The sequence below is a fragment of the Myotis myotis genome, unplaced genomic scaffold (genome assembly GCF_014108235.1).
Source record: "Myotis myotis isolate mMyoMyo1 unplaced genomic scaffold, mMyoMyo1.p scaffold_m19_p_19, whole genome shotgun sequence".
In the NCBI taxonomy this organism is placed as follows: domain Eukaryota; kingdom Metazoa; phylum Chordata; class Mammalia; order Chiroptera; family Vespertilionidae; genus Myotis; species Myotis myotis.
In genome coordinates this window covers 646,658-669,609 of record NW_023416323.1, presented here as the reverse complement: position 1 = coordinate 669,609, position 22,952 = coordinate 646,658, and the positions used below count along the sequence as shown (strand labels likewise).

Here is a 22,952-nt window from a genome sequence, read left to right as displayed (position 1 = left end):
GAGGGAAGGCCTGTGGTCTCTGGGACGAATGACCACACCTCCCAGCCAGCCGGTGCAGCTCCCAGGCTGCCGGGATCACAGAGACGGGCTTACAACCTTGGCCCTCACAGCATGACCCCAGGCACCGACCTCACTCCATTCGTTTCCTTCTCTGTAAGGTGGGGATTTTGGTTGAATTTTCCTCATAAGATTCTCAAGAGGATTAAGTGGGCCAATTCCTAGTGGGAGCTGGGCCCAGAGTGAACGGGACCATCTTATCTCATCTCTGGTGGAAAAGGGAGACAGGGAAGGCCTGGCCTGATGGGTGCAGGCAAGCAATTCGGAGACGGGAAAAGCTGTCACTCGTTCATTCCCTCTGCACACCTGCTCTCTCTTCATCTGCTCCACCGCCCTGCAAGGCAGGCGCCGTAACCATCCCCAACGATAGTCCCTACAAAGGCAGAGAGAGGGAAAGCCATCTCTCCAAGGCCACACAGCAAGCACATGGCAGAGCCAGGGCTCAAACCCACGTCTCTAAGCCACCATGTTGAATACTAATTTCCTCAATGACATGAGTCCTGCTGATGATAATAATAATTACTATTATTATTCCTATGGCTATCAGAGGAACAAAATCAAATGCAGCTACATTGAATTGAGCACTTCTTCTTTTAAATATATTTTTTTATTAATTTCAGAGAGGAAGGAAGAGGCAGAGAGAGATAGAAACATCAATGAGGAGAGAGAATCATTGATTGGCTGCCTCCTGCACGCTCCCCACTGGGGATCGAGCCCTCAACCTGGGCATGTGCCCTTGATCGGAATCAAACCTAGGACCCTTTAGTCCACAGGTCGATGCTCTATCCACTGAGCCAAACCGGCTAGGGCGAATTGAGCACTTTCTATCCCTCGGGCCCTGTAAGATGGGAGCATTCTTTTCTTGATGGAATCTGTTTTATACATCGAGATGTTTTATGGAGAGCTGAGGCTCTATCAGGGTAAGTCACTAAGCTACTGAAAGTGAGAGACAGGACTTACACCCAAGCCTCAGCTGGGAGCAAACAGGACAAGGCCAAGCCCTCTCCTCTCCTTTCAGAAGGGGAAACTGAGGCCCTAAGAGCAAGAAAGCTGCCCCAGGCCCACAGCCTTCTAGCTGGGACTTCATTCCCCTCTTGGGACCTTGAATAGGTACAGTCTTGGCCCTTCCTTCCCTGGGGGGAGGCAGTCAGCGGGAAGAGGCCATCTGAACGGGTACAAAAGACTATCTGAGTGAGGGAAAGTGGTGAGACACCAGGCAGGACTTCCGGGCCTTCTCTGGGAAGTTTCTGGGACTCATCCAGGGGCAGCCCCTGCCAGCAGGGGGCCTCCACAGTGCAAGGCCCAGAGAGGGGAGACCCTAGTCCTCCCCTCCTGGGACGCAGGGAATCAGGGGGGAGAGAGGGGGTAGGCATCCTGGTTCCGCATCCTCCATTCCCGACACTGAGGGAGGTGCTGTGGGAGCAGGGACTTTCCTGAGCAGCAGAAGATTCTGGGAAATCAGAGACAGCTACAGGGCGGGGCTGACGCCAGGCCTCCCTCTTCTCCCCTCCCCTGAGCCCCTGCTGGTTCCTCAAGGAGGCCCTCCTCCAACTGCTCCTCCTCCCACAGGCCGTGCCCTCCACCCTCAGACCCTCCAACCCTCCGACTCTATCAGAATTCACCTCCACCCTCAGTTCCCCTCCCCCCCAAGCCCCCAGCTCTCTCCTCCTCCATCAGAGCCTCTGTCCTCACTGGGTCCTCCTGACCTTCTCAGACCATACCCCCTTCCTCGGACCCCCTCCCCTCCTTATACCATTTTATTTCTCTCTCAGGCCTGTCTTTCTCCTTCAGGTCCTCCTCCCCCAGACTCTTTATCCCTCATCCATCCTCAGACTGGGCACCCCCTCTCCCTCAGCCCGTCCAAGCCCCACTCTGGGCGACACACAGATGCCCCCTCCCCAGGCCTGCCTGGGCCCAGAGCCACTGCTCCCCCTGCCCCAGGATGCTCAGAGAGGGAGGACCCTGGGTGCCTTCCAACCCTACCTCCTAGGGTCACCCCCTTGATGGGCCCCGTCCCTCTGCGGCTCAGCTTCCGGTTTCTCTACTGTGGGGTCATGCTCTGCACCCCACCCCTCTCCTGTGTCTGAAAGTCCCCAGAGATGAAGGCTGGGTGGGCAGTGCCAACAGCATCCGAACTTCCGATCTCTCCTCTTGCTGTCGCCCAAACAACACGGAGAGGCAGGGGTTGGCATCAGCCCATTTGCCAGAACAGGCTGGGTCTCAGGAGGACTGACTGTCCAAGGTCCCAGGGAAGCAGGGGTGGAGGTGGCATTTGAACTCAGGTCTTGCTTGGAGATGTTTCCCCATTACAGGGACTGAGAGGGCGATCCAGAGAGAGGAAGAATGAGGAAGAGGTCAGGCCTCTGTCCACTGCGGCTCCTCACATCCCGGGTTAAGTCCCTTCTTGGGGACCAGGGCCCCGCACCCAATTTCGGGGTCCCAGAGAGAGGCTTCCTGGGAGACAGATATACAGACAAATATCAGGAGACAAAAAGAGACGGGGCAGGCCGCAGACAGCGAGAGGGAGGCCAGGGATGAGGGACAGAGCTGCAGAGATGTGGGGAGATGCACTGAGAGGCCCTGCGTGCCGCCTGACAGGTCCGGGGTGTAGCCCCCACTCCCTCGCCCCCCTAAGCCCCAAAGCCTCCCCCTCGGTCTGCTGGAGCTCAGTGACCCGGACTCAACCCCAGCGACCGCCCCGCCCCCAGGGAAATCCGGGAAAGCCCCGAGCCGCCGGGGCCCCGCCCTGGGGTGGGGAGAAGGGCAGCAGGGAGGGGCCCGGGGAGAGCCCGCCTCCCCCCGCCCCCCCAGATCCAGCCGGCCTGAGTCACGTCCCCCAACCCGCCCGGCCTGTTCCTCACTCCTCTACCCCGCCCGACCCGGGAGGGGGGCGTGGGGGAGAAGGGGAAGCCAGATACCCCCCACCCCCCCCCTATACACACACACACACACACCCGCCCTGAACTTTGGTCGATCCGAGTCTGGTCTGCGCCTCTTGCTGTCTCTCGTCTTTCCCTTCCTCGGTCTCTCACGATCTCTAAGCCTCTGTTCCACGTCTGTTTCTCTCTGTATTTTCAGGATTCCCGGTGCCTGGCGACACGCGCTGGGCGCAGGGACCCCGCGGGGAGAGACACAATCAATGTCCCTTTGAGCGCCCCCAGCGCAGTCCCCCGCCCCCAGCGCGGTCCAGACCCCCGGCGGGGAGCCACGGGGGGCGGGGGGGGGGGCAGGCAGGGGGACAGTGCAGGCATCTGCCCGGCCCGGCCCCGGGTGCGCCCTTTCGCTCTCACAAAGGAAACGGCCCAGAGAGGGGAAGTGCGTGGTCAAGGTCACCGGGCGAGGAAATGGGAGTCAGGACTCGAACCCGCGCCCTGACGACCCCAGGGAGTCATGGAATTGCTTCCCTTGGGGAGGGACAGGGAAGCAGACAGAAGTCCACAGGCAAAAGGATCGTAGATGCAAAGAGACAGCGCAGACAGAGATAGAGGTAGAGACAGAGAGAGGCCGGAGACATCTCTCCGAGAGAGAGGGAGACATAGCCGGAGAGGCAAACACAGAGACGCGACAGCGAGAGGCCCGCCGCCGCAGGGGTGGGGACCCCCCTACCCCCCACCCCCGACCCCGCCCCCTTCCCACCCCCACCCCCACCCCACTCCGAACCGCGGCCCAGCCGCCCTGGGCGCCGCGGGGCCAAGAGGGGCGGGCGCGGGGCGAGGCGCAGGCGGGGCGAGCGGCCGACGGCTCCGCGGGGCCACGGGAGCGGCACCCGGTCCAGGAAACCCCGGGAGCGGACGGGTGGCCCCGGGGGAAGAGGGGGGGCTGGGGGCGTGGAGGCGGGCTGCCGGCACCGCCCCGGCCGACAAAAGTCCCTTCAGTTCAGCCGGCGGCAGGGGAAGTCCCGGCGCCTGGCTCAACCTCCCTCGGTGCCGCCGAGCCGAGCCGCGCTCCGGCCGCCCGCTCGGCCGCCGTCCCCGGCGGCCCCATGCCCCGATGCCCCACGGGGGCCATGGACGAGGGGCCCGTGGACCTGCGCACCCGGCCCAAGGCCGCCGGGCTCCCGGGCGCCACGCTGCCGCTGCGTAAGCGCCCGCTGCGCGCGCCCTCCCCGGAGCCCGCCGCCCCCCGCTGCGCCGCGGGCCCCTTGGCCACCCCGGAGCCCCAGCTCGGCGGCTCCAGCGCGCCCGCCGCCCCAGCGTCGCGCCACGGCCTGGCCCGGCCAGAGGCCCTTTATTACCAGGGTGAGTGTCTCTCTCTGGTCAAGGTCGGGTTGGGGGCCAGACAGGGCACTGGGTCACCGGAGCCGGGGCGCATAGCTCAGATGCAAGCACAAGGGGTTCCTGGGAGTCGAGGGGGCAGGGGGAGAACCCAAGGTCCCAAAGCTCAGATATGGGGCTCCTGGGACGCTGGGGGGCAGGCCCCGGTCCCTGGGATACAGACATGGAAGCATCAGGGAGCAGTGCCTTGGGACAGAGATATGGGGGCCCCAGGAAGCTGGGTGCAGGGGGCCTGCGGGACGAGCCTAGGGTCTGAACGCGACAGATATGGGGACCCAGGGGACCTGCCCAGCAGTATAGATTTGGGGTCTCGGGGAATCAAGGGGCAGAGCCTGAAGTCTAGGGATCACAGAATTACAAACTCTTAAGACCCCAGGTCTCTACCCCCAGGGTTTTGGGGAATCAGTGCTCAGGCCCAAGACGCTGAGGTTCTTGGCATCCAGATGTGTGGGGTCAAAGGAAGTCAGGGGAATAGAGACTGGGTTCTAAGGAGGCAGATATTAAGGGATCCCAGGACGTCAAAATCTCAGGAACGAAGACATCCGGGGACTTGGGGGGTCAGGAGAACAGAGTCAGAGTTCTGAGCGCCCCAATGTCTGGGGTCAGAGAGAGCCAAGGAAACAGACCCGGGGGTCCTGATGAACCAGCAGGACAGGGGCCCAGGGCGCTGGCCACCCAGTTGTGTGTGTTCACCATGGATCAGAGTTTCATCCGGGGTCACAAGACCAGGCAGTATTAGAGGGCTTGGGGCTGAGGATTCTAATAATAGGGGACAGGACCAAGGAAATCTGGGACTCAAGAATTTGGGGCCAGGATGAAGGATTCAGGGATCTTCAGAAGGCCTCAGGGCACCAAAGCCTGGTATTGGAGATACAGGGACCAGGAAACTGGGGGGCGTTCAGGACTCCCAGCGATGAGGAGATGACAGAGGAGGCCAAACGCCATTCTCCCCATCCTGACTCCATCCCTGATCTCAAGGAAGGGGCATCCCCTGCCACAGCTGTGCTCACCTCACCATCCCCAAGTGGCCCCCAAAGTGGCAAAGCCCGTGCTTAGTGCCTCCAAACCTTTGCCCAGTTTCTGCACCTCCCACCCCATTAGGGTACAGCCTCTAGCTGTGCATCGGGAGGCCTGCTATTACCCCCACTTCCCATTCCCCAGGTGAGAACCCAGGCCTCAGTTTTCCCATCTATGTGCTGGGTAGATATGGATTTCCCTGCTGCCAAGGTCCCCCTTCCCACCGTGTGATCTGAATAGGCTTCTACAGGCTTCTGGTATCACCTCTCACCTTCTGACCCACTCCTCTCCCCCAAATACTCTAGGCAGTCACCCCACACTCAGCACTTCAACCTGTCTTTACCCCCCTCAGCCACAAATTCACTCAGCAAACAGGCCCTGAGGACCCCCTGCTGGGTGATGAGGGAGTTCAGTCCTTGAGGGACTTTCTGCCTAGCAGGAGAGGAGAGTCAAAAACATGGAAAGTGACAACGAGGCCAGTGTAGCTCAGTGGTTGCGCATGGACCTATGAACTAGGAGGTCATGGTTCGATTCCCGGGTTGCAATCCCCAGTGGGGGACGTGCAGGAGGTAGCCGATCGCCGATCGATGATTCTCTCTCATCACTGATGTTTCTATCTCTCCCTCTCCTTTCCTCTCTGAAATCAATAAAAAAAATATATATATTTTTTAAAATGACAATGAGAGTGACCAGGGCTGGGGGACACGGACTGAGTGGGGGAAGCTGTGGGAGCCCAGAGGAGGGACATGGAAAGGGGCTTTGTCTTGAGCCTTCTGGACCCAGAATGAGATGCAAGAGGGGCCTGGGGAAAAGGGCAGGTGGGCACTGCAGGAGCAAAGGCCTGGAGGTGGGCCGAGGGCTGGGGGGGGTCTGTGGGCTTGGCCTCACCCGTGTCTTTTCTCTGCCCAGGACCCTTACTGCCTCTGTACCCCACCCCAACCATGGGCTCCCCCTTTCCTCTGCTGGGCCTGCCTCCACCCCTGTACCCCATGATGTGCTCAATGGAACACCCTCTGTCAGCCGACATCGCCGTGGCCACCCGCGCAGATGAGGACGGAGACACGTGAGTACTAGTCCCCCATTGATGGGGAGTGGGAATGGGGAAGCCAGCTCTCCCGCTTCAGCCACCACAACACAGGGGCACTCAGCCAGGCCTCGCTAGCTAACCCCACCGCTGGCTGTGTGACTTTGAGTAGGCCCATCCCCTCCTGGAGCCTCAGTTGCCTCTTCTGAAAAATGGGCGCCCTGAGAGCGCTTACCTCCTGGTGCCGATTTTGGAGTAAGGGGCTTCAAACTTGTTATCACACTCCAACAAAGAGAAAGACATTTCATTGGTTGACTTATTATATGAATTATGCATGCTCAGCTCCTAGTACCGAGCATGGTAGGTGATGAGTGCTCAATAGGTACTAATTAACATTGTTATTGTTATTTTATATTAAAAACTCAGCACATACACGTATAAACCAGAAATAAAAAATCGCACCAAACAAAACCATACCCTCACTACGTGGGATCTGTTTTCTGTTCTAGTGTGTTTCTCATTGTTTCATGGTCACAACCCACTAAATTATTTTCACGATCCCTTAAACTGATTTCACAAATCCCATGGTTTTGTCACCGGCAGTTTGAAGAACCTATTCCTGAAGCTGCTGAGAAATCCCACACAGGAGGGTTTAGCCCTCTGCACACTTGACCATCAGGCTTCTAATTCCATTGACCTCCGTTTGAATCTCAGCTAGTCACTTTCTCACCCCTCCCTGCCTCAGTTCCCCCCTGTAAAAACAGGAACCATAAGTGTGCAGGAGCCTGCGAGGCAAACATGAGATGGTTTCTGTAGAGCGCTTCTCTGGGAATAGTTTTGGGGACTGCAAACCACAGGTAGGCACGGATTGACAAGCCTATTTCTGCAGGGAAGGGGGGGGGGGATGACACTCCACTGCTGGATGTGAGGCGACCTCAGGTCCCTGAGCCTCAGTGTTTCTGTCTGGAAATCCACACCTCATAATAGGACGGATCCCAGCGAGGATTCAGTGCAACGATGAACATTCATATAGTGCAGGGAACGGGGCTCAGCGCACAGTAGGTGCTCAGTACACGTGGGTGGGTGTTGTTGGAACAGAGCTCCCCAGGCAGTGTGGGCCACGGTGTGCACCCAAGCAGGAGAAAGTGTCTGAGATATATAAAGGACTCGATAAAGCTCGTTTCCTCCTCTGGCTACCTCCGGGGTCGTCTGTGAAATGGATTTAATGCGTATCTGCCCCCAGGGGCGAGTTGTTTGTAGCCTGTGCAAGCAGGGTGCAGGAGGAGACCTAGCACGCCAGGCTGTAGCCCCGCGCCCCGCCCGCCCTCCCCCGCTCTCTCACTCTCCCGCCTCTCTCCCCTCTCCCCAAAAGCAAACACTTCTGCCTCAGCTGCTGGTCCGGGGAAATCCCTTCCCGCAGAACCTGACCGCAGCCCAGCTGCTCTGCCTCCCCCACGTCAGCACCCGTCACTCACTCGCAGCCTCCCCCTCCCGGCGCTCCCTCTAACCTTAACCCCTTCCGCTGGGGCCAGGCTTTACCGGAATGGGCAGCTGGCACAGCCTGGGGGCGGGGGTGGGGGGGTGGGAAGGACACGCTAAGGCTGGGCCCCCAGAGCTGCAAAGCTTGGTCGGGAGGCTAGACTTAGAGGGACTCAGGGAGCAAGAATCTCAGGGCTTCTGGACCCCCAAGAGGTCAGGCACTGGCAAGCAAAATCTGGGTCTGGGGGTGGTGTTGGGGGGAGACGAGCACTGAGTCCCAGAGGGCAGAGCTGGGGGCTCAGCATTCCTGGATCTCTGGTGCGGAAAGGAACAGGATGCAGGGCAGCCAGGGCATCTAGAGAGGGACTGGGAAGTCCGATCAGCCAAGGGGTAGGGTCCCAGGAGACTTTGAGGTGGATGCTGGGATGAGGGGCGACCAGAAGCCATCTGGAGTCTGCGGCGTACCAGGGGGGCCTCCAGGCTGGAGACTTGGGGTCTTTCCCCCCTCGCGCCCCCCAGACAAGCGAGGTCTCTGGCTTGGGCTTCCCCCTCCTTTACCCCATTCGAGGATGGAAGTCGGGGCGCCGGGGGAGGGGGCGGGTGGCCCCGGTAGATCCCCGGCGGCTCAGGCTTCCCTCCCCCGGGAGCAGGAAGCGGAGCCCCGCCCAGCAGACCTGTTACTGGAAGTCCGAGGGCAGGGCCGCCCCTCCCGTCCCCACTTCCTCCAGCCCCGCCCCACCCCCTGCGGCCCGCGCGTTTATGGGAACTCAGGCCTGGACGGTTTCTCTGAAATCATTCGCTCCCTCTGCCCTCACTTAACCCCGCCCGCGCGGAGAGGGACGGGGGCGGGGGGGGGGGGGGTGCGTACCGAGAGAAGCGGGGGAGGAAGAGACCCCTTCCCAGGAGGCCCAGGTCCAACCCCTCCCCAACATTTTTTTTTTTTTTTTTAAATTGGGCTTTCAAGGATTAGGGTCCAGGTTCCGCGTTCCTCCTGCATAATCTCCCCCTGGGAGGTGGATGATACTTCACAAAAGAGAAAACCGAGGCTCAGAAGGGCCACGTGCCTTTGCCTTAGCGCACACAGCTAGGGAGGACACCCCCATTTGCAACCCTGGCCTCCTTAGCCCCCTCCCCCCCCAAAGCCCTCTGGGCTGCTGGGTGTCTCCATCCCCAGCCAAGCACCTAGGGAGCTGGTCCAGGATGCACATTGTCCAGCTGGGAGCAGTTGGTCCAGTAACTGGACTTGGAAAGGTTGTGTGGGCTGCGTACTTGCAGTCAGCCTTGGGCCCTAAGTGCCAGTGTCCCCGACCCTGAGCAAGTAGGCGAAGGCCCATGCACAGTCATCCCAGATTGCCCTCCGCTTGGATTGGCTGTTGCAGGTTGGGGGCCCTGGGAAGCTGGCAGAAAGCTTATGGGCTGGGCCCGGGGAGAAGTCGAGCTGCTGTGCATCCCACAGGGGAGGTGGCAGCTGGAGTGGCCTTCGCAGTTGAGGCCAGAAGGCCAGGCCCTTTATGCCAGACATTGTGTCCCCCTGGATGGTGGCTGCTCCCCTCATGACCGGGCAGACAGTGCTCCTGGGCAGAGGGTAATTCCCAGAGAAAGCGGAGAGCTGATAGCCTTCCCAGAAGCTGCGGGAATGAGCCCTTCCTTTGCACAGCCCAAACTCCAGAACAATGACCCCATCCCACTTCCCTTTGGGGCCAGACTTTCTCCACTCTTTTCTCCGCTGAATGGGATGTGGAGTCACAACCGATGGAGACTTTACTGGCATCTAGTTCATCCCCACTCATTTCACAGACGAGAAAACTGTGGCCCCAAAGGGGTGGGAACGTGGTCACAGGCTTCGAGGATGGCCAGGGATCATTGGGATGGATTCATTTATTCAGCGCATGTTCACAGAGCACCTGCTCAGCCCTAGGCACTGCCCTAGGCACTGGCCGGTGACCTAAGTAGACAAAACACCCTGTCCTGGTGGAGTTAACCTTCTGGGGGGGGGGGGGGGGGGCGTGGGATTCAGACAGGAAACAAGTAAACTGTACAATGTCAAGTGGAGAGAAGTTAAGCAGGGTAAGGAGGAGGAGGAGGGAGCCGATGCCATTCCATTTTGGCAGAGGCCTGCAGAAGCGTGTTCCAGGCCGAGGGAACAGCCAGTGCTAAGGCCCCGGGAGGCAAGCATGCGTGTTATGTTTGAGTAACAGCAAGGAGGCCAGTGGTCAGAGCCGAATGCGGAGAGCAGATGGAGAGGAGGTCAAAAGGGTTGAAGAGCGGGAGACAAGATCACTCAAGGCCTGTGGGTCATGCGAGGACTTGGCCTTGACTCTGAGGGTTCTGAGCCGAAGGGGGGGGGGGGGCGCATGCCTGGACGAGGGGTCTAACAGGGTCCCTCTGGCTGCTACGTGGGGGACAGACAGTAGGGCCATGGTGGAAGCAGTGAAGCCAGTGAGGAGGAGACGGTCCAGGATGATGGGGGCTGAGTCAGGATGAAGGGAGTGGGGGTGGGAGGAGTGACTGGATTCTGGAGATATTTCCAAAGTATCGGCACATATTGGAGAAAGCGCTGCTAAGAGCATGGGGGTGAGAGGTGACCGGCCCCTAATGTCTGTGACCCTCACCCCCAGGCCACTCCACATTGCCGTGGTGCAGGGCAATCTGCCAGCTGTGCATCGACTCGTCAGCCTCTTCCAGCATGGGGGCCGGGAGCTGGACATCTACAACAACCTCAGGCAGGTGAGGCTGGGGCCTGGGGCCTGGAGCCTGGAGCCTGGAGCCTGGACTCCTGGGTCTGAGGGAGGAGGGGCTGGGGGCCTGGATTCATGGGTCTGAGGGAGGAGGGGCACCAGATTTCTGGCTCCTGAGGAAGACTGCAGCTGGGGGTCAGGACTGGGAAATTCTGAGGGAGGCAGGACTAGGACCAGGGCAGGGCACACACGGGTCCCTCACAGACTCTGTTCCCCAGACGCCGCTACACCTGGCTGTGATCACCACTTTGCCGTCTGTGGTCCGGCTACTGGTGATGGCCGGTGCCAGCCCCATGGCCCTGGACCGCCATGGCCAGACAGCAGCCCACTTGGCGTGTGAGCACCGCAGCCCGACCTGCCTGCGGGCCCTGCTGGATAGCGCGGCCCCGGGCACAGTGGACCTGGAGGCCCGCAATTATGACGGTGAGTACGGGCTCGGGCGCAGGGTGGGTCTGTCGGGCAGGTCCTGGCGGCCTTCTGAAGCTGCAAAGTCCCAGGCGCGTGCTTGACCGAACCTCCCTCTCCTTTAGGGCTCACTGCCCTGCACGTGGCCGTGAACACCGAGTGCCACGAAGCGGTGCTGCTCTTGCTGGAGCGTGGCGCGGACATCGACGCGGTGGTGAGCAAGGGAGCGAGGGCCAGGGATGCGGACAGGAGGAGCGGGGCCCACAGAGGGCGGGGCTGCGTGGGAGAGCGCCTGCGTGGGCGGGTGGGGCTTGAGGGCTCCGTCCAGCTTGAGCGGTGGGGATGCGGGCCGCCAGCTGTTGGGTCAGAGCTCGGAACGACTCAAGGGCCTTCCCTCCCCGCCGCAGGACATTAAGAGCGGCCGCTCCCCACTCATCCACGCCGTGGAAAACAACAGCCTGAGCATGGTGCAGCTGCTGCTGCAGGTGGGTGCGCCCTGCCCGCGGCCTCCCCCACCCTTTCCCCCGGCACCAACCCGCCATCGCCCCCTTTGCGTCCAGATCCGACCCTTCCTTCAAGGCCTCGTTCTGGCCGCCCTAAGACTTTACCCCCAGGCTGCGGACTCTTCCTGGGCCCTCTGCTATTCCCCCGCCGCCCCCGAACGGCCCAAGCTCCGGCCAGCGAGAGCCTAGCAGGCCCGGTCCAGCGCTGTCCCGCGCAGACCCAGCCCCTTCCCCTCTCTGACTCCGCCCCGACTTCGGCCAGACCCGGAGTCTAGCGCGGTTTGATCCAGCGCCGCCCGCCTAGTCCCACGCTGACCCGTCGGGGATTCTAGCTCCCATCCTCCTCTCCATCACCAGCCCGCGAGTGGTCCAGCCCCGGGCTCTGGCCCCGCCCCTCCCTCTGGCCCCGCCCACCCCTGGCTCCGCCACCATCACCCTGGGTCCGGGCGCGGGTGGTCCTGCCCCGGGCTCTGGCCCCGCCCCTCCCTGGCCCCGCCCCCATCGCCCTGGGTCCGGGCGCGGGCTGGTCCTGACCCGCCCCTCCACCCCGCAGCACGGCGCCAACGTGAACGCGCAGATGTACTCGGGCAGCTCGGCGCTGCACTCGGCGTCTGGCCGCGGGCTCCTGCCGCTGGTGCGCACGCTGGTCCGCAGCGGCGCCGACAGCAGCCTCAAGAACTGTCACAACGACACGCCGCTCATGGTGGCGCGCAGCCGCCGGGTGAGTGTGCGCGGTGGCGGGGTGCGGGGCTGGGGGAGTCTGTTCCCCTAGAACAGACCCAGGGGTGTGCGTGTGCGTCTGTGCCCAGGCGTGGAGCGCAGAGGGTGGGTGTGAGGTCTAGACAGGAGGAGAGCCTGAAGCACCAAGAAAGGAGGCAACGTGCCCACCTTCACCTGCTGCTGTGCTCGCTGACAGACCCTTGAGCAAGCGGAGGTGGAGGGTGGGGGGGCCTGGTGGTGACCCCCATCTTCCTGCAGGTCATCGACATCCTGAGGGGGAAGGCCACGCGACCTGCGCCTGCGTCACAGCCAGAGCCCTCCCCTGACCGGAGTGCCACCACCTCCCCCGAGAGCAGCAGCCGCCTCAGCTCCAATGGTGAGAAACCAGCTCCAGCCCCAGCTCCCTCCTTCCTCCCGACCTTCCAGACCCGGCGCCCCTCCGAATCCAGGAGTTGGGACCCCGACCCCCTTCTCTCTGTATCTAGTCGCACTGCCCTCACCCACCTTCTCTCTTCTTCCCACAGGTCTTCTCTCTGCATCACCATCCTCCTCGCCTTCCCAGTCTCCTCCCAAGGATCCCCTTGGATTTCCCATGGCTCCCCCCAATTTCTTCCTCTCTCCCTCATCTCCACCTGCCTTCCTGCCCTTTGTCGGGGTCCTCCAAGCCCCTGGCCGGCCGGTGCCTCCCCCGCCAGCTCCAGGAGGCAGCTGAGAAGGATGGGGGGGCAGATCTTGGACTCATGAGGAGGGACCTCCCTGCCCTTGTGGAGTCAGCCCTCCTGGAAACTGTGAAGATCTCACTCTGCCCCCCCCCCCATCTTCGAACCAGGATTTGCACATGCATTTGCCCCCTCTTTTGAGCACAGATATCCCCCCACCTCGTCTTCCGTCTTCCGCCCAGGACTCTTTCCCCTGTTCTTCTCAGGCAACCAATCTCCTGTCTGGAATCCCACTCAATCATATATTTCCTTCTCCTCTCTCAGAGCTGGTGGAACCAGGGAACAGCTGCTCCCTCTGCCCTCCGCCCATGAGGAGGGAGAGACGGGCTGCTGCGGGGCACTTATAACGATGTAAATTATTAGGCATTTTTGGTTGGATTTCTTTTGTAATAAACTATTTTTGTAACATATCCCTGGCTTGTCTGGACCGCTTTCATGAGGAGGTCTGGAGAAGTGTGTTTGTGTGTGCACCCACCTGAAAGCCGTACCCCGCTGACTCCACGAGTGACCTGTGAGTCTCAGAAGGGTGACGGCCTGTGTGAGTGACACTAGGATTTCCGGCGTGTTCGGATGTTCTGTCATTGTGTCACTGAGCCATTGTTTTCGGGGATGACCGAATGTGTGACATTTTTCCAGGAGACCTTGTCACATTCCACAGTGACCCTGGGTGTGTGTGTTTCCGAGGAGTGCCACAGATGACTGGTGTGTGACACTGCGGTTGTCTCTGTGGCATTTGTGAGACCTGCGGTCGTCGTATGATTGTTTCTGTGTGCCTGCCTCTCTTGGTGTGTCACATTTTACTCAGTGGCTCTAGGGCCCCTGAATACAATGTCTGTGCCTTGGCTCTGTGGACACATCTCTTGTGAATCAAGCATTCCTTTCCTGTTACCACGCTAACAAAGCACCACAAATTAAGTGGCTTAAAACAACAGAAGTGTATTGTCTTATACTCCTGGAGGTCAGAAGTGTAAAATCCGCCCAGCAGGTGTGGCTCAGTGGTTCCATATCGACCCAGGAACCAGGAGGTCGCTGGTTCAATTCCTGGTCAGGGCACATGCCCAGGTTGCAGGCTCGATCCCCAGTAGGGGACGTGCAGGAGGCAGCTGATGGATGATGTTTCTCTCCTATTGATGTTTCTATCTATCTCTCGCCCTTCCTCTCTCTCTAAAAATCAATAAAGACATATTTTAAAAAAAGAAGTGTAAAATCAGTTTCTCTCGGCCAAGGTGTCCACAGGGCTGGTTCCTTCAGGCAGCTGTAGGGGAGAATCCGTTCCCTTGCATTCTCCAGCTCCTAGTGGTTGGCCTGCATTCCTTGGCTCCTGGTCCCTTCCTTGTGTCTACAACCTTTTGCTTCCATCTGTACATCTACTCTGATCTCCTGCCTTCCTCTTAGGAGGATCCTGTGATTACATTGGACCCAGGATAATCTCCATCTCAAGGTCCTTAACCTCATCCAGTCTGTAAAGTCCCTTTGCCACATAAAGTGACATCACAGATTCCAGGGATTAGGACGAGGAGGATATCGTTAGGAGCCTTGATTCAGCTGACCCCAGGTTCAATCAGAGAATCAGCGTTGCTAGGAGATTGCTATATGGATAAGAAATTTGCTACAGGAATTGACTGATCTTCAGGAAGGGAAGATGGGTGTGCAGTGGGGACAGCAGGGACAAGCTGGAACCCCTGAGGAAGGACTGGGGATCTAACAGCCCCCACTACCCCTGGCCTTGAAGAAAGGGCTGTCCTTCTAGAGAAGCTGATGACCTAGGTCCCATTGTAAAGGTCTTCATGAGTGATCATGTGTTTCTGAGTAATGGTAAGTGCTGTTTTTCTTTGCTTTTTTTTAAAATATATTTTATTGACTTTTTTACCGAGAGGAAGGGAGAGGGACAGAGAGTCAGAAACCTCGATGAGAGAGAAACATCGATCAGCTGCCTCCTGCACACCCCAAACTGGGGATGTGCCCGCAACCAAGATACATGCCCCTGACTGGAATCGAACCCGGGACCCTTCAGTCCGCAGGCCGACGCTCCATCCACTGAGCCAAACCGGCTAGGGCTGTTTTTCTTTTTTTTAATATTGTTTCTTACTGATTTCAGAGAGGGAGAGAGAAAGGAACATCAATGATGAGAGGATCATTGATCAGCTGCCTCCTGCACGCCCCCTACTGGTGACTGAGGAGCCCACAACTGGGGCATGTGCCCTTGACCAGAATCGAAACCCAGAGCCCTTCTTTCTGTCTGCAGGTGGACGATCTATATCCACTGAGCCAAACCAGCTAGGACTGTGCTGTTTTTCTTTAGTCCGGGGACCTGGCTGGGCCCTGGGGTCTTCATAAGACCTGGCACTTGTGAACATTCCTGCTGCCATGACTCCTACCACATGTTGTATCTGTGGGGCCAACTGCCTGAAATCTTCCTGGAAGGCACTGCTGGGTTCCGTGAATGGCTAGGTGTACATATGTGTGTGTGAACGCATGTACACACATCCATGCACGCCCACTTCCGGGTCAGCTCTGACTGGGTGACCTGTACGCTCCTGGCTCTCCTGACTTTGGTGTGTTTGTGACCATGTGGCTGTGTTTCTGACCCTGTCTCTGGGCTATGGTGTCCCTAGAGCCACTGACTTGGAAGGTATATTGGCTTAACGACCGTTAACTTGGTGACTTAAAACAGAAATGTATTCTCTCGCTGTTCTGGAAGCCAGAAGTCTAAAATCAAGGTGTGGGCAGGGCCACACTCTCTCCAATGGTTCTAGGGGAGAATTTTATTTATTTATTTATCTATCTATCTATTTACTAGAGGCCTGGTGCACGGATTCATGCACCGGTGGGGTCCCTCGGCCTGGCCTGTGGGTATTGGGCTGAAACCGGCTCTCCGACATCCCCCAAGGGGTCCCGGATTGCGAGAGGGTGCAGGCTAGGCCGAGGGACCCCACCAGAGCATGATCGGGGCTGGGGAGGGCTCCATGGCATGTCCGATCCACTGAACCCCAGCAGCAAGCTAACCTACCGGTCGGAGTGTCTGCCCCCTGGTGGTCAGTGCACATCATAGCGAGTGGTCAAACGGTCGGACACTTAGCATATTAGGCTTTTATTACATAGGATTTTTTTAAAATATACATTTTATTGATTTTTTACAGAGAGGAAGGGAGGGGGATAGAGAGTTAGAAACATCGATGAGAGAGAAACATCGATCAGCTGCCTCCTGCACGCCCCCTACTGGGGATGTGCCTGCAGCCAAGGTACATGCCCTTGACCGGAATCAAACCTGGGACCCTTCAGTCTGCAGGCCGACGCTCTATCCACTGAGCCAAACCCGTTAGGGCTACATAGGATATTTTTAATCCTCACCGGAGGATATGGTTTTATTGATTTTCAGAGAGAGAGAGAAACGTCAACATGAGAGAGAAACATCAATCCGTTGCCTCCTGCACATACCCTGACTGGGGATCGAACTTGCAACCTAGGTTTGTGCCTTGCCCAGGAATTGAACCCAAAATCTTTTGGTGTACTCCACCCAACAGAGCCACCCAGCCAAGGGTAGGGAGAATTCTTCCTCGCCTCTTCCCGCTTCTGGTGGCGCCAGCCATTTCTCAGCCCGTGGCTGCATCTCTCCAAGCTGTCTCCATCTTCACACAGACAGCCTTCTCCTCTGTGTCTGTGTCTCCTGTGTGTGTCTGTGTCTTCTCTTCCATCTCTGGTGACGACACTTGTCATTGGGTTTAGGGCCCACAAGAGTAATTTAGGGTGCTTATCTTTTTTCTTTTTTAGTTTTAGAAAAAGGAATGGAGAGGGAAGGAGGGAGGGAGAGAGAGAAAGAGAAAGAGAGAGAGAGAGAGAGAGAGAGAGAGAGAGAGAGAGACCAAAGTGAGAGTGAAATATCAATTGGTTGCCTTTTGCAGGAGCCCCAGGGATTGAACCAGAAACCTGGGTATTGCCTTGACGGGGAATCGAACCCACAGCCTTTTGGTGTACAGGATAATGCTTTAACCAAACTGAGCCACACCGGCCAGGGCAAGATCCTTTTTTTTCATATATATATATATACTTTTTAATTGATTTCAGAGAGGAGGGGAGAGGGAGAGACAGAAACATCAATGATGAGAGAGAATCATTGATCGGCTGCCTCCCGCACGCCCCACACTGGGACCAAGCCCACAACTCGGGCATGTGCCCTGCCCTGGAATCGAGCCGTGACCTCCTGGTTCATAGGTCGACACTCAACCACTGAGCCACACCGGCTGGGCAAGATCCTTCTCTTAATTACATCTGCAAAGACCTTTTTCCAAATGAGGTTACGTTCACAGGTTCCAGGGACATATCTTTGTGGGGGGCCACCATTCCGCACACTGCAGACGGTGAGTGTTGGGCCCTGGAAGCAGCCGTGTGGGAACTCCCCACGCCGTCGTCCCAGCACATGGGTACGGCCATGCGCAGTGACTGCCTCTCCAGCGGACCCTGAGCTCCAGGAGGCCAGGGCAGGGCCTCCTTCGACGCTGCTGCCCTTCCCACCGCAGCTAGCACACTGCCTGGCACGGAGCCGACCCTTGGGAAGGGCCGGTAAAATGAACAGCGATCGCACCCCGCTGCGTGATGGGGTCCGCGATTCTTTGTGGTGTGTCCGGTGCCCTGTCACAGTGTGTGACCAATTTGAGGCTGTGAACAGAGATGACCATGATGTCGTCCGGAGGCTCAGAGAGAGCAAGCCTCCTGTCCACGTCTGCTGCCTTCAACTCCCATGTTCATACTCATGGGCCCGCTTGCCTCTTGGGAAGGTTGTGTGTGGCTGTACCTATTCTTTTCAGCGAGTGCATGTGAGAGTGCAAGCACGCGCATGCGGGTGCTGCTGGAAATGGGTGCCAGTAACAGAAATGACACCCCGGTCATTGAGAGCACGGGCCCTGGGGTCAGAGCTGACTTCCTCGCTGTGTGAACTGGATCAAGTGACTCCCCAGCCCTGATCCTCAGTTTCCCCATCTGTAAAAATAAGGGCACAATAATAGCCTTTAGCCCTAACCAGTTTGGCTCAGTGGATAGAGCGTCAGCCTGTGAACTGAAAGGCCCAGGTTCGATTCCGGTCAAGGGCACATGCCCGGGTTGTGGGCTCGATCCCCAGTGGGGGACGTGCCAGAGGCAGCTGACCTATGATTCTCATCATGCATGTTTCTATCTCTCTCTCCCTCTTCCTTCCGCTCTGAAATCAATAAAAATATATTTTAAAAAGTAATAATAGCCTTTACCTTGCAGCGTTGTTGTGAGGATTAAACTCCAATGGATTGTGTACAGTGCTTACAACAGGACATGGCTCTGAAAAAGAACTTGACACATCGGAATGGCTGTTCTTATCATCTTGGACTTGGTTTTGGAGGACATAGAGGAAAAGCAGTAGAGATGATGGGACCTATTCTTTGCTCTGATTGGAAATTTGGATAAAGAAGGCCTAAGCAGACGTGTGTTAGCTAGACTTTTTATCCTGCTGTCACAACAAAAACTAAAATGTGTTGCGTCTTGAATGAGATGGAAGTTTATTTTTCTCTCACGTAAGGGCCTCGTTCCCAGCCAGGCCTAAAACAGTAGCTTGAGAATGTCAAATACCCTCGCTTCTTCCACCTCGCTGTCTGCCTTCACCGCATACTTCCACCAGGTGGCCCAACATGGCTGCTCCAGCTCCCGCCATCACATCCACATTCCACCGGCTGGGAAGAAGAAAAAAAAGAAAGTCAATTCTATGTTCCTTTAAGCCAGTGGTTCTCAACCTCCCTGATGCCGCGACCCTTTAATACAGTTCCTCATGGGGTGACCCCCAATTTCATTGTTACAAACTGAACATAATGAAAGCATAGCGATTCATCACAAAAACAATATGTGATTATATACGTGTTTTCCGATGGTCTTAGGCGACCCCTGTGAAAAGAGTCGTTCGACCCCCAAAGGGGTCGCGACCCACAGGTTGAGAACCGCTGCTTTAGGGCCACAACCCAGAAGTCGCACACATCACATTCTAGTAACTAGAATATAGTCCTTGGTGATGAGTATCGTGAGGGAGGCTGGGAAATGTAGTTTTATCTGGGCCACATGCACCCAGCTAAAATCCTGAAGTTCTGTTACAAAGGGAAGAGGGGAGATAGTTACAGAGGGACCACAGGGTATCCGTCGCACCAGGGCTCTGCTACCGAAGGCCTAGGTGACCCTTAGACAACAAGACTCTACTGCCCTGAGACATAGCTTCCTCATCTGTAAAATGGAAATAATATTCCACTCTGTGTTGGTGGGAGGGTGAGAATCCAATGAGACTGCAGGTGCCAAGTGTGTCACACAGGACCTGGCCATCAGCGGCCGGGAATGTGTGTCAGGAGGCTCCTTGTGCCGGTGGGTCCAGGCCACGGGCGATGTGCTTCCTTGTGAGGAACTAACCCTGGGTTCAAGAGCTGAACCCAGCACTGCCCTTGGTTAAGTTACTTCTCTAAAACAAAGACTCTGGCTTCTCCACACGTGGAAATCCCCTCCGCCTCCTGACCTCGGGACTGGGGCTGTGTCCTTCCACACCCATCTCCCTTCCTTCCCCCGGAGAGAGGCGGACTCCACGAAGGGGGTTCATATACAGGGTCTCCAGCCCCCCAGCCCTAGCACAATCCAGCACCCGTCCCTGAACCAGTGCCACCAAGGCAGGTCTCGCCAGCGATGCTCCTCGCTCTCTAGAGGCAGAAGTCATACTTTCAATCCTTGCTCAGGAGGCCCCAAGCCTTGCTGCAAAGTTTCACTTGTGATCAGCATCCTGGGTAAACCCAGACATTCAGAGACTGTCTCTTCAGGTGCATGCGTGAAAGCTACCAAATGTGAGCGTGGGCATGTTCACTGAAAAACATAAAAATACATAAATAAATTTCAAGAGCATGAGAGCTGCACACAGCACATCTGCTGGTTAGGTATGTTTGCAGACCCTCCTGTAAGCCTCCATTTTATTTTTAATGTATTTTTCTTGATTTCAGAGAGGAAGGGAGAGGGAGAGAGAGAGAGATAGAAACATCAATGATGAGAGAGAATCATTGATTGGCTGCCCCCTGCACGCCCCCTCCTGGGGATCGAGCCCACAACCCGGGCATGTGCCCTGACTGGACATTGAACCCGTGACCTCTCGGTTCCTCTGAGCCACACCCAGCTGGGCCTATTTTATTTTTAAAAAATATGTTTTTATTACCCTAGTCTAGCTGGTTTGCTCAGTGGATAGAGCATCAGCCCTATCCAGTGAACGGTCCTGGGTTCAATTCCACTCAAGGGCATGTACCTTGGTTGCAGGATCAGAGCGCATGCGGGAGGTCACTTATATCTGTGTCTCTCTCACATTGATGATTCTCTCTCTCTCTCTCTCTCCCCTCTGAGCCCACAACCTGGGCACGTGCCCCGACCAGGAATTGAGCCCATGACCTCCTGGTTCATTGGTCGATGCTCAACCACAGAGCCATACTGGCCAGGCCACACCTCCATTTTAAAAAAACGGGAAACTGAGGCCCAGAAAGGAAAGAAACTGACCTGGTGAGTCTATGAGTCAGAGATTCCATGTTTCACCTTAACCAAGTGATGGAATTCATCACCAATAACGTGACGGACCAACATCATGTTACCTTCTGACCCGATACACTAAGAAGGACACCACATCCTGCTGCCAGAACCTAATCACAAGGAAACATCAGACAAACCCAAATCTAGGGGGACCTCTTACAAAGGAACTGGCCTGTCATGTTTAAAAATGTCAACTCTGTGAAACACAAAGGAGGGCTGAGCAATGGCACCAGACATGACCTCAGATTGGATCCTAGGCTGGAAAGTAACGTTTTGTTAAAAAGGACAGTTTGGTGCTCGCGTAGGCAGCACATATCCTAAAAAAATTGGAACGATATAGAGAAGATTAGCATGACCCCTGTGCAAGGATGACACACAAATTCGGGAAGCGTTTCATATTTTAAGAAAAAAAAGGACAGTTTGGGGCCCTAGCTGGTTTGGCTCAGTGGGTAGAGCGTCAGCCCGTGGACTGAAGGATGCCGCTGGGTTCGATTCCGGTCAAGGACACATGCCCGGGTTCCAGGCTCGATCCCCAGTAGGGGGCGAGCAGGAGGCAGCCAATCGGTGATTCTCTCTCATCATGGATGTTTCTATCGCTCTCTCCCTCTCCCTTCCTCTCTGAAATCAATAAACATATATTTTGAAAAAAGGACAGTTTTGGGACAACTGGTGATTTGACTATAGACTGAGTTAGATACTAGTACTAGTGTTGTATTACTGTTAAATGCCCTGCTTTTGATAGCTGTGCTGTGTGAGAGAATGCCCATAAACGTGGAAATACACTAAGGGGCAAAATGTCTGAAACTTACTCTCAGATGGTTGGGGAGGCGGGGAAGAGAGAAAGCAAACTGGTGAAGTGTTAACAATTGGTGAACCTGGATGAAGTTACACAGAAAGCTTTGTCTTATTCTTGCAACTTTTCTGTAAGGTTAAAATGATTCCAAAAAGGAAAAAAAAATGATTGCAAATTAAAAGTCATGGTTGTAAGGCTTGTGTTTCTGAGAGTATCTAGTCTGTGCTTGCATCTGTGGTCAGTTTGGGGAGTTGGGAGGGTGAATTCGCTGCATCAGACACTGCCTTGAGGTTTGACTAGGAACTTAGGGGGCGGTTAGATTTTGGGGGTGTGGCCAGAGTCTCAGAGGCGTGGTTGGGATGAGAGGCAGGCCGCATCCAAGGTTCAGACCTCGGGGCGTGGCCAAATTCTCCGAGGTGTGGCCAGAGTCTGGGGCAAAGCCTGAGAAATTCTGTTCCCAAGGGAGGAGTTGTCTGTACTTAGAGCGCCCTCTTGCGGCTACCCTGAGATCTGACCTGACTTTTTTTATATATATATTTTTTTATTGATACCAGAGAGGAAGGGAGAGAGAGATAGAAACATCAATGATGAGAGAGAATCCAACCATGACCTCCTGGTTCATAGGTCGATGCTCAACCACTGAGCCACACCAGCCAGAAAGAGCCCTGCCCTTTTAAAAAACAATTTTATAGAGATAATGCATATACCCAGCAATTTAACTATTTAAAGTGTACAATTTGCTGTAACCAGTTTGGCTCAGTGGATAGAGTGTCGGCCTGCGGACTGAAAGGTCCCAGGTTCGATTCCAGCCAAGGGCATGTACCTTGGTTGCGGGCACATCCCCAGTGGGGAGTGTGCAGGAGGCGGCTGATTGATGTTTCTCTCTCATTGATGTTTCTGACTCTCTATCCCTCTCCCTTCCTCTCTGTAAAAAGTCAATAAAATATATTTTTTTAAAAAAAGAAGAGTGATTTTAAAAAATAAATAAATAAAAATAAAGTGTACAATTCCATGGTTTTAGTAAGATCAGGAGTTGTGCGATCATCACCACAATCAATTTGAAAACATTTCTTCACCCAGCCCCCTTCAGCCTTAGGCAACCCCGAATATACTTTCGTCTCTATAGATTTGCCTATGCTGGACATTTTACATAATCAAATCATACGACCTGTGACTGGCTTCTTTCACTTAGCATCATGTTTTTGAGGTTCATTCGAATTTTAGTATGTTATCAGTAATTCGTTGCTTTCAGTGGCCAAATAATAGTCCATTGTATGGGTATACTGATTTAATTTATCCCTTTATCAGTTGAACATTTAGGTGTTTTCACAAATCTTTGCATGGGTATATGTTTTCTATTCTCTAGGATATCTATACAGAGGAGGCTGGGTCATATGAAAATTCCATGTTTAACCTTCTGAGGAGCTGCCAGACTGTTCTCTAAAGCAGTGGCACCGTTTTACATTCCCACCAGCAGTGTGCTGCGCACAGCCCCTCCACGACTTATTACCATAGCATCCTGGTGGGTGTGAGGTGGAGTCTCACTGTGGTTTGCACTTGCCTTTCCCTAACGGATAGTGATGCTGAGTATCTTTTCCTGTCATCCACTTCTTTTGTATCCACTATGCAACCACATGAACTTTTAACCATGTTGCCATATCTG

General features: G+C 56.0%; 1 protein-coding gene, 1 long non-coding RNA gene and 1 other non-coding gene across 3 annotated transcripts; 2 read left to right on the top strand and 1 right to left on the bottom strand.

Annotated features, from left to right (window-relative positions):
* Nucleotides 1-742: 742 nt before the first annotated feature.
* LOC118674680 lies at nucleotides 743-3,669 on the bottom strand. The gene is made up of 3 exons (XR_004973694.1): nucleotides 3,012-3,669; nucleotides 2,041-2,511; nucleotides 743-1,507 (listed from the first exon to the last, which is right to left on the bottom strand). It is a non-coding gene; the product is annotated as an uncharacterized LOC118674680 (long non-coding RNA).
* Nucleotides 3,670-3,889: 220 nt separating this feature from the next.
* BCL3 (BCL3 transcription coactivator) lies at nucleotides 3,890-13,346 on the top strand. The gene is made up of 9 exons (XM_036346386.1): nucleotides 3,890-4,295; nucleotides 6,258-6,411; nucleotides 10,470-10,578; nucleotides 10,808-11,012; nucleotides 11,120-11,208; nucleotides 11,402-11,479; nucleotides 12,051-12,218; nucleotides 12,476-12,593; nucleotides 12,742-13,346. Exons 1-9 carry the CDS (start codon nucleotides 4,040-4,042, stop codon nucleotides 12,927-12,929), a joined length of 1,365 nt encoding a protein of 454 aa, XP_036202279.1. The 5' UTR covers nucleotides 3,890-4,039; the 3' UTR covers nucleotides 12,930-13,346.
* A 7,443-nt stretch (nucleotides 13,347-20,789) lies between these two features.
* Nucleotides 20,790-20,899, top strand: LOC118674903. The gene has a single exon (XR_004973749.1). It is a non-coding gene; the product is annotated as a U6 spliceosomal RNA (small nuclear RNA).
* Nucleotides 20,900-22,952: the final 2,053 nt, after the last annotated feature.

Bases quoted from the DNA above. Each gene is read 5' to 3' on its own strand.
- BCL3 (XM_036346386.1), top strand. From the start codon at position 4,040: ATGCCCCGATGCCCCACGGGGGCCATGGACGAGGGGCCCGTGGACCTG. The intron at 10,579-10,807 runs GTGAGGCTGGGG...TCTGTTCCCCAG, and splicing joins TCTACAACAACCTCAGGCAG to ACGCCGCTACACCTGGCTGT. The intron at 11,013-11,119 runs GTGAGTACGGGC...CCTCTCCTTTAG, and splicing joins GGAGGCCCGCAATTATGACG to GGCTCACTGCCCTGCACGTG.